Raw genomic sequence first — 10,754 nt, forward strand, 5'->3', positions numbered from 1 at the left:
CTGAGGTGAAGCCCCAGGTGTTTTAATCCTACAAATGAGTAGCTGAGATGCTATTTCAGGCAGGGGCTTGAAACACTGTAGTAGGGGACACAAGTACCCACACTTCTGAACCTAGACAGACACAGGCTCTGGAAGCCCTGGGATGCTCCACTACCTCCCAAGGGAAGGAGGAATGTTGACATTTAGGGGCACCTGAAAATGCAGAGCATATACCTGTAGGTGCCTAAGAAGCTTTCAGGTAAAACACAGGCAGCATACTGAGCATCTCAGAGCTCAATTTTGGATTTAAACATTTTTCAGCTGGTGGGAGGGGGTTTAGCATGCCTAGCCTTTTCATCAACACAAGTCTCGCCCTCCCTTGGTAAGGTAAAGCAGAACCCTTCAATGGTTTCTTGAAGGAAGTCAAGAGCTGGTAGGAGAGCAGCAGAAGCTTGCCCAGAGGCAGGTGAGCACAGATCTGCTGCATCTGATCTCGCTCGTCATGGCACTTGGCAGGACATACGCTGCCACACTTGCATCAGCTGCGTCTGTCAGGTCACCACTTGAAAATCCTTGACGTGGCCACCACCTCCAACAGCCCACGCTCTTCCCAGTGGCAGTGTGAGACACATGCTCTCCAGGTAGCCTGGGATGGTGGCGGCTTTTTTGGGGCTAAAAAAAGACTGCATGACTGGTACGATTAAGCTGGTTTCATTTTCAGTGCACGGAGGAGGGGAGAAAGGACTCCTGCTTCAGGAAACACGTTGTCCTCTGCCAAAACCTGCTCTAACGAGCTGTGAGGCTCACTTCTCAGAAGGATGCCTACCAGCTAAGCTACTGAAATAGCCACCTGGTGGGAACAGAGGGTTAGAGGAAGGCGCACGCCCTTCTGGCATCGCTCATACCAGTTACGAGAAACCGGGGATGCTGAACCATAAGCCGCGCCAGGGCGAGCGGTCGCAAAGCAAGGCTGCTGGCTAAGGCAGCGGCAGCCTCAGCCCCCGCTCGCCGAGCGCCGCGTCCCCCAGCCCAGCGCCCCGCCAGCGCTCCCCGCCAGGCCGGCTCGCAGCGTCCCCCGCGGGGGGCCCGCCTCCGCCGCCCCGCTCCGCTCCCCCCGGGGCCCCCTCACCCTTGACGTCCTGCACCATGCCGATGGTGCCGCCCGTGTTGATGACCAGCACCCGCGCCTCGGCCTTCGAGCCGGCGGCGGCGGCCGGGGGGCAGCTGGGGCGCTCCTGGGGCCGGGCGCCGGCCAGGGCTCTGCCCAGAGAGCGCGTCCCCGCAGGGTGCTGCCCCGCCGCTGCCGCCTCCATCCCGCTCCTGAGGAACCGCTCCTCCTTCCCCACCCGGCTCCCGAGGAACCGCTACCTCCCGCCCGCCCTGGCGAACGGCGAGTTATAGGGCGGCTGCGGGGCCGCCCCTTCCCGCCCCGCCGGCCGGGCCGGCAGCGGGGTGGGGCCTGCTCGGGCCGCGGCGCTGCCCCCAGAGGCGGGGAGAGCCGCCGTGCCCGCCCTCCGGAGCGGGCGGCGAGGGGGCGGCGGCTACAGCTCGAGGGCTGCGGGCAGCCGTGAGGTACAAGCGGGGGGCAGCGAGGTACAACCGGGGGGCGGCGGGGCCCCTCGCCCCGGGGGGAGGTGGGGGAGAGGGGCCGGGCCGAGCCCCGGCACCGCCGCCAGCGTGCGGCACCACCCCTTGTACTTTGCGCCGTTGCGGCCGCGGGGCAGCGCCAGCCCCGGGGGGAAACGTCAAGGTCCTTCATGCTTGAAGGAGAAGCAAAGAGCAGCGGCGCGTTTTAGGCCCGGAGAGGAGAAGGGGGTAAACAGGGCTCGGGGTCACCCCGGCGAGGGGGGCTGCATCGTCCCCTCTTTATTTCCAGAAGGCTCTAGGGGAAAAGGGCGGGAACGCCCTCTGCTTACCTGGACTCTGAGGTGACTCGTTCCTACAATTTCAGCTTCCTAATCTGGACCCTCGGTTTTCATCCAGGTTTTCTCGTGAGAGAGGAAAGAGCTTCCACCTTCAGGCTGCGCGTCGAGCCCCGGGCCAAGTGGGGACGGTCTGGTACAATACTGCCTGCTAACAGCTGTAATACAGAAAATAAGGGTTGTGCTGGAAAGGTCTCCTTGGGCAAAGATGAGAGCTGTGGAATAAGTAACAGTCAGCAGCCTGCAAAACCACGACCTACTCAAACTGATCTCTTAGTTAAATCAAGCATCCATATACAGTCCTCTCGTGTAGACTGTATGGTAGCATTGGCCCACAAATTCCTTTATTTGAGCTTTTCTGTCGTTTTGAGGACATTCACCCTCAAGGACTGGTATTTCCCGGAAACCTGTGACCACAAAATGATTCTTGATACAGCCAGATCCAACATGCAATTATGAAAGATAGCTTCTGTTTCTCAACAGTCTTGCCAAAAGTGCTGAGGGAAGAACAATTTAATGGTCAACAGAGATGCCCAGTTGTGCATATGATGATAGAATCCCTATCCATGTAGCTGGGAACTCTAAAAAAAGAAATGAGAATAAAGAGGAGGGGGAAGCCTACTACTTCAACCTCAGAAGCTCTGAATATTTGTTTGTTTTATCCTGATGATCGTCTCTGCTGTCATTCGCCATATCTGCAAAAAGCTGGTTATCGCCAGGAGCTGAATACCATGGTCCTGAAATTGACGTTTTCCATGCAGTAGGGATACTTTAGAGCCTTTACTGATGCAGAGAAGAACATAGGGGAAACAGGTTTAGGAAACAGTGACAAGGTATACACATCTACCTCATTTCAGTGCTCCATGAGAAATGGTAGCAGTATTATAGCCCATAGCCCTGGTGATGGTAATGCTGTAGTAGAATTGCTAGTGTCAACAAAATAGATGGAGAAATGCTGAAATTTATATGGCTATGGAGAACAGCGATGCCTTCTGGTCTTACAGTACCAGCAGTCCCTCCAGTCCTTGGTACCTACAGAGCTGAACTGGTGAGAAAAGAGCTGTTATTTGTAATGAATATCAACAGAAAGAGTGGTGAATTACCAGTTCAGGGTGCAGAAGACTCATCTCCATCCTATTCTAGATTGTAGCGTTAACTGAGCTCCAGTTTATATTTCACCTGTTTGTTACCAGCGATGTGCTAGGCGTTTCTCAAATTTTCCTCCATCTTCCTGTAACGGTCTTCCTAAGCTTTCAGACATACAAGCCCTTCTTCAACTCAAATGCTTCAAAATAGAAGCATTAAGCTTCAAAACTAAATACAAACTTAGGGTTTAGTGTCTAGGTAAAAATAGTTGATACATCTGGATTAGAGGGCAATTTTGCAGGTAAAGGAGGTGGGGGAGGTGTGACGAAAAAGGTGATGTTATAGGTATTTTACAGAAAAAGCTAGAGATGTGTACCTTATAGACTCTGGAACTCAAGAGGTTAATTGTGGTAAGGGGGCAGATTAAGCTCTGGCATAAAACAAAATCATCTGTATTAAGCCCTGTGTTGGTGAGTAGCTCAGATGATACTGGTTTTAATTCTAAGAGTTATGTTTGGAAGGCATATGTTAGTTTCTTTTGAGGATCAGGTGTGAGATCAAGTATAAGGAGGCTGAAGTTGGTTTCAAAGAAATCTGGTAAGTCTTGAAGTCTGTTGCCATGAGATTTGTTATTACTGGCCAATTATAAAGCAAAATTAGCAAAGTAACTGGCTAAAAAACAATGAGCCAGTTACTGAGGACAGTAACTGCTGAGAATCACAGTCTGCGTGAGCTGAGAACAAGCTGCCGTGCAAGTACCTTGAGGCAAAACATGTAGGTTAAGTGCCTGCGTTACTTAGTAAGCCAAAGGAAGAACATGCTTCCTGTATGAAAGCGGTGGGGATTTTTGGCTCCAGGTCATATGAACTTAATTTGTACCTTGTGCTGCAACATTTAAATAAAATTTAACTCAATTTCAAGGTAAAAATATATATTATGGGATGGTCCAAGCAATTTCTTCTGCTTCCAATTTCTATGACTTACTATTCCAACAGAAATAAATTTTATGCACTCCCTCCAAGTTGTCAATCTCTCTCTTACACTGGGTGGCCCAAAACTTGGCACAGAATTCCAGATATGGCCTCACAAGTGCCAAGTAGAGGGGAGTAATCATTCCCCTTAATCTGCTGGCTGTAACTGTCCTGCTAATGCAGCCCAGCCTGTTAGCTTTCTGTTAGCTTTCATTGCTGTAAGGGCCCTTTGCTGACTCATACTTGACTTGTCCATAGGACCCCCAAGCCCTTTTTGCGCAGCTGCTATTTAATTTTTCAGTCTCCGGCCTGTACTGATTTATGCAGTTATTCCATCTCGGGTGCAGGATTGTGCATTTGGCTTTGCTGAATTTTATGAGGTTCCTGTCAGCCCATTCCTCCTGCCTGTTGAGCATTATCCTGCTTTTAGTTTGTCCTTAAAGAACAGCCAGCTTTCCAGGGCTCCTTTGCACTTCAGGATAGCCTCCCAAGATATCTTGCTTACTAGATCGCTGAAGAAGCCAAAGTCTGCTCCCCTAAAGTCAGAGCCTTTAATCTACTCTGTCTCTTCCTCACTTCTGTAATATGAAGGCCTGTTCCTGAAACACGTCCTGTTTGCCTTGCACCCAGATATACCAAAGAACTGCTTGACTGAAAGTAGGAATTATTTTGTAATATCTGTTTGCTTTCCTTAGTTGCAAGAAGACAAAGAACTAAAGATAGCAGCAGTTGTAGCCAACAACTCAGCATCAGACTCATGGTATCATATACCTAATAAGGCTTGACTAATGTTTGATTAATGCTTAATTTTTAGTTAGTAACAGATGGATTACTTTGTAGCTGCAGCATAAATCAATGCTTGTTTATTTGAGACTCACCTGCCGTTCTCAGAAAAATCCCCATCATGGCAGTCCCTGCTTCCCCAGTAATAACAGCGGCACCTCTTCCTTGAGGATCCTAAGCGCTGCTATCTCAGCTATCGCAGCCAAGGCTGCCCTTGACTGTTATTCCCTGACCAGCTCCCTCTTGTTTGTGAGTAGCAGATCCAGGAGAGCACCTCCTGTATTCAGCCCGTCCAGGACCTTTATCAAAAAAATTGTCCTCGACGCCTATAAAATCTCTTGGATTGCTTGTGCCTCCTCCACATTGCCCTCTCAGATGTTGGGGTTGTAAAGTCCCCCATGAGAACAAGGACCTGCAATCAAGAGATGACTTCTCCCTAGCTCAAGGGGGCTTCACCCACCTCCTGTCCTTGATGAGGTGGCCTAGAGTAGGCACCGATCATGATGTTGCCATTGCAGCCCTCACTGTGATCCCGACTAGAAAGCTCTCAAAAAGCCTGTAAACCTTAATCCGTAGCACTCTGTGCATCCCTTTACACAGAGCACAAAACCAGCCCCAGCCCTCATCTTTCACTGTCTTTGTGAAAGAGCCTGTATCTATGCATTGCAATACTTCTTCACATGAACTCGCCCATCATGTCTCTAATTCCCATATCATCACAACTCTTCAACTGCACACAGACATCTAGTTTGTCGTCTTGGTTTCCCAAGCTGCATGCGTTAGTATACAGGCACTTGAGGTAGGCCCTTCGTTGTCCAACTTCCTTGGGTGGGAGAGAACCTCCCCTGTTGCTCTGTTCAGTGTGTGCTTCCACCCACTGGTGGACCTAACCTTAAACCTCCCTCAATAATTTTGCAAGCCCATTGGCAAAGATGTTGCTGCCTCTCTGCCACGTGGAACCCATCTCTGGTAGTCCTTGTTCCCCAAAGACGGCTTTCTAGCTGTAGAAGCCCGAGTCCTGCCAACAACACCTGCCCCACAGCTGGGTGCTAATCTGCAGAACATGTTCACCCCAGCCCAGGTCTTTCTCTTTGCCCAGGAGCAACAAGGGACTCACCTGGACTCCCATCACTGTTGCTGCTCGTAAGAAACTGAAAGGAATTTGAGATTATTGTTTTACTAAAAGACAAAAAAAATGGCTTAATGCAATGCACAGCATACAATATGTCTGTAAGTATAAACTGGGGGCTCAGTTCCCAGTTTACGATCATACTGAAACGGGATTTTTGGAAGTGATAAAGCAGTGAAGATTAACACAATTGCAGATAGATGGTTTTATGACACTATATTTGCAATTAATTTCAATATACAGAGCTCTTTAGAAACCAGTTCAGATGAAACATGTATTTCCCAGAATTTTTATGTATTTAAATGAGTACATTCCACCATTACATTCCAAGTCATGTCTCTCATAGAGCTCTCAATGGGCTTTAGCATGAACAATTTACAAGATCATAATTAAGAGTATTATCAGGATATCTGAAATGTAGCTTGTGCTCAAGTGACAGGAAGCAAGAGTAGTGCTAGCATAAGATAATTTCCTTTTTCACTGGATAGGAATCCACAGAATGCCTAATAATTCAGAAAAGGGGTCTTACAAAAGGGGTGAACAGCATCTATCTCATGAAAAGAACTAGTCATTTATCTGGATTGGTTTAGGTGAAACAAGTACCTGGTAGTCTTAGTCACTGTTGGTTCTCTCTCTCTCCTGTTTTTTCTTCATTTTACAACTGAACTTTCCCCTCAGCTCTCTCTCCCTAGTGATTCACATTTTGTCCCTTAAGTCATGGTTCCCTTGGGAGCAGTGCTTGATTAAGGAGGTTTTGGACCTCCTACTTTACCCCAGTCTCTTAATTCACATCCAACATCACTTCATGTGCAGCTGTCCAGATGGCTGAACACTGAATGGTAATCAAAATCAGTGAGGGTTAAAAAATAATCCTGGGGAAAAAAGGTTGAAGTGCAGAGTGTTCTCTGCCTGGGCTAGTTTTCTGATCCAGCTTAGTGGAAGGGCCCACTAATTGTTATATTGGACAATCAAAAGTGGCAAGAATAGAGATGGAAGCAAAAAGCTGAGGGTGGGATGGTCTCAAATCAAATGCCGCGCTGAGCAAGACACCCACATAACTGTAGCGTCAATCCCAAATCCTGGGAAGAACCTGACTGGGGAAAAATGAACAAAAAGAAAGAAGAAGAAGAAAAGGCTAATGCCAGCTACTCTTTTTTTTTTTTCCCCCGAAAGGCAGAAATACTTTTTTTCCTCCTCCATAGTACAGTTTAATAGAATAAAGCTATTAGCTGCTTTTTATCTTTTTATGGAATTGGAATAAAAAGGAACTTTTGGGCTGGAGAGGCTGTTAGTGCTAGCAGGCATTTACAGAAAAATGACCTGTGATGTTGTCTTGTTCTCTCGTAGTTATTATAAAGAAAGTTAGAGGCTGAGGGAAATTTGTGTAGGCCTACACTACGAAGGAGTGGCTGCAATGTGGTTTTCTGCCTTTTAGTGTCAGGAACAAGAGACGCGAGGCAGGAATTTTCTTGATTCAAGCAGGGGTGGGGCAGTGTACAGGAATCTGGACCATGCGGTCCAGGTTCCTGTGTTATCTGATAGAAGAGTTTGGGGATCCACCAACAAGGGCTCTGGTCTTTTATTTATGCAACTCTCAATTGTGTCAGTGGCCAGTTAGACATCAACTAATTACAAAAATATAGAATTCCAACTAGACACGTCCACTGTTGAGGACTGTAGCAAGCACCCTAACAGTTGCAATTAAACATAATTTTCAAGAGCTCCAGCCAATCTAGAAGCCAGCTAGTTTTCAAAGTACAGTACTTTAAGGGCCCCTGTGAAGGGCAGGATGGTTCTTTCTGACCCTCAACAAAATTAGGAATGGTGAACTTCCCCAGAATACCTGGTCGCACCTTTAAGGCTGTCTTTGATGCTGTGTAAGGCGCTGATGCTGTTGGACACTGTGAGCAGCTCCGAATGCAGGTTGTGTTGTTTGGCACTCTCACGTGATTTCTGTCTGCCTCACTAAACTTTTAAGTAGGTCTTACTTCTCAGGAAGGCGGAAGGGACCTTGAATTCAACAACGTTGCTTTTATTGCGGTTCTTAGGAAGGATCTTATTTCCTTGGATACAGCAAAGAAGGCCAGGCAAGAGAAAGGGACACATTGACAACGCATCGCTCCTGTTTCTCGCTTTCTCATGTTGTTACGTGTAGAAGGGGTAATAACAAATAGGGAAACGTGTCACTTTTTGTCACTGCATAAACATTAGAAATAGTGAAGTTCCAGAGAATTTCTCAGATACGATAAGGTTGAAACATGACTTGCTGAACAAACAACAAGGTGATCTTAAAGCAACAATAAGGGCAGACAGACTGACTGAGATGAACTGAGCTGAACTTAAATTCTGGAGAAAGAGGCACACACTGTTGTTAGTAACACCTTGTCATATTGTTCTAGTAATTGTTATTAAAACTTAAACTCAGCCAGTACATTGAGTTATTTATGTCAGTGTTTTGATGGCATTTGAACAGAATGCAGAAACGATGAACTAAGAAACCACTGAGCCAGCATAATGAACATAACGTAGGAAAAAATAATGCAATAGTGGTGTGATTAAGACAACTATGAATAGAAGAAAAGGGAAAACACTTCTCAGTCAGTTCGTTGGAAGTGATTTCCCCACAGCAGGGAGGAAGGACATCCGCAAGGCGAGACCACCGTGCCCGATGGCTCAGCAGCCAGGGCTCTTTGGAGAAACCTGGGCTGGGCAGGCTGCAGAACCAAGGAAACAAGCCACAGGCTACATCAAGGTGGGATCAGCAGAAGAGGACCAGTGTTGTAGACCTCAGTGGATGAACACCGACTCCTGTGGAAGGCAGCATCTTCTCCAAACCACCTCAACGCAGGTAGGTTTGCTAATGCCGCTTGGCAACAGGGCAGGTAAGAAAAATCAAAGACGAAAGGTATTTCTGACTTGTTATTCAAAAGCTATGTTATGTTTCACAGATGTTTCTTCTCTTCGACTTCTAGTCTATATATCCTTTCGGACTTTCTGCTTGTGCCACAGGTACTCAAGAACAGAGAACCGCTTCAACGTCACCGGTACGCAGCGCGCTGTCCCCGGCCTTCACCTCCTGCCGACAAGCCGGTGTATTGGTTACAGCGCGCTCCACATCCTCGGTGGGGCTGATCACATGCACGTGTTTTATTAACTCATCCTGGCGTTCGTTCCCTTCTCCTACTTGTACATCAGGATGTTTATTATTATTAATTGTGTTTCATTTTCTAAGGCCCTTAAAAAATGTCAGTAGTTTATCTTGCCTGCAGTCTCTGTGAGGCCTGGGACTCATGCTGCACTTTGGTGCTCATGCATCCTCTCTGCCTTCTTCCAATCGTATTTTAGTTCTTGATGCCAAACCACTTATCGCACTTTGCCTAGAGCCGTATGCAGCCTGCACCCTTGCGAGTGCCTACAGCCTAGTGCCCAACGGTACTTGAGTACCAGGTGCAGGGTCTGTTGCCAACCCAGACCCCACAGGTGACCGAGCGGTAACTGCAGAAACTTCGCCTTACCGAGCCATTTGGGGGCCGCTCTAGACTTGCCATGACTGGATTGGCATGTTTTGTGTCATCAGTGGCTTTTCTAGAGCTATGCTTCTAAGGCTGAGACAGGATAGTTTCTCGGACAAATGCCCTCAGACCTGCCTGGTGCCTTAGCCAATACAGCCCGCTTTGAGGTGCGATTTCCCCGTTCTCAAAATGGTGATCAGTGATGTACGGAGCCTAACCCTTCAGCTTTCTGGCAAAACTAAAAAAAACAGGCAAGGATTAACCACCTGAAGCCTGAAAAAACCCAGAGGGTGAGCAGCTCCTCTTGTAGAGTAGTCCACCTACTAGTACTGCTAGTATTTCATGTCGTATCAGGATTTTTCCTGGCATTTGCACTGGTGCTTTTAGCATGACTGACTGTTTCTCTGAGACTTGACACCTACGGCAGACGCGCGATTCCTGTGGATTCACCACCACCACCTTTTATCCTGGAAATACCTCAATGCCATTGTCACCTCAGTGGGTCTCACAGAATCATAGAATCGTTAAGGTTGGAAAAGACCCTTAAGATCACCGAGTCCAACCGTTAACCCAGCACTGCCAAGTCCACCACTAAACCATGTCCTCAAGCACCACGTCTACCCGTCTTTTAAATACCTCCAGGGATGGAGACTCAGCCACTTCCCTGGGCAGCCTGTTCCAGGGCCTGACTGCCCTTTCGGTGAAGAAGTTTTCCCTAATATCCAACCTAAACTTCCCCTGGCGCAGCTTGAGGCCGTTTCCTCTCGTCCTATCACTCGTCACTAGGGAGAAGAGACCGACCCCCACCTCGCTACAGCCTCCTTTCAGGTAGTTGTAGAGAGCAATAAGGTCTCCCCTCAGCCTTCTCTTCTCCAGAATAAACAACCCCAGCTCCCTCAGCCGCTTCTCATAAGACTTGTGCTCTAGACCCTTCACCAGCTTCGTTGCCCTCCTCTGGACACGCTCCAGCACCTCGATGTCCTTCTTGGGAGTGAGGGGCCCAAAACTGAACACAGCACTCGAGGTGCGGCCTCACCAGTGCCGAGTACAGGGGCACTATCACCGCCCTGGTCCTGCTGGCCACACTATTCCTCATACAAGCCAGGATGCCATTGGCCCTCTTGGCCACCTGGGCACACTGCTGGCTCATGTTCAGCTGGCTGTCAACCAACACCCCCAGGTCCTTTTCTGCCAGGCAGCTCTCCAGCCACTCCTCCCCCAGCCTGTAGCGTTGCACGGGGTTGTTGTGACCCAAGTGCAGGACCCGGCACTGAGCCTTGTTGAACCTCGTACAGTTGGCCCCGGCCCAATGATCCAGCCTGTCCAGGTCCCTCTGTAGGGCCTTCCTGCCCTCCAGCAGATCGACACTTCT

General features: G+C 48.5%; 1 protein-coding gene across 1 annotated transcript in view; it reads right to left on the reverse strand.

Moving 5' to 3' along the window:
* The window catches only part of ASPG (asparaginase), a gene marked incomplete at its 5' end in the record, with an annotated part of 47,410 nt that extends 46,118 nt beyond the window's left edge, over positions 1–1,292 (reverse strand). Inside the window, one exon of the mRNA XM_082317093.1 lies at positions 1,109–1,292. Within this exon, the coding sequence (XP_082173219.1) occupies positions 1,109–1,292 (184 nt within the window). The remainder of the gene's footprint in view (positions 1–1,108) is intronic.
* Between the last annotated feature and the right edge of the window lie 9,462 nt (positions 1,293–10,754).

Source organism: Platalea leucorodia (assembly GCF_965183815.1).
Source record: "Platalea leucorodia genome assembly, chromosome: 7".
Taxonomy (NCBI): Eukaryota; Metazoa; Chordata; class Aves; order Pelecaniformes; family Threskiornithidae; genus Platalea; species Platalea leucorodia.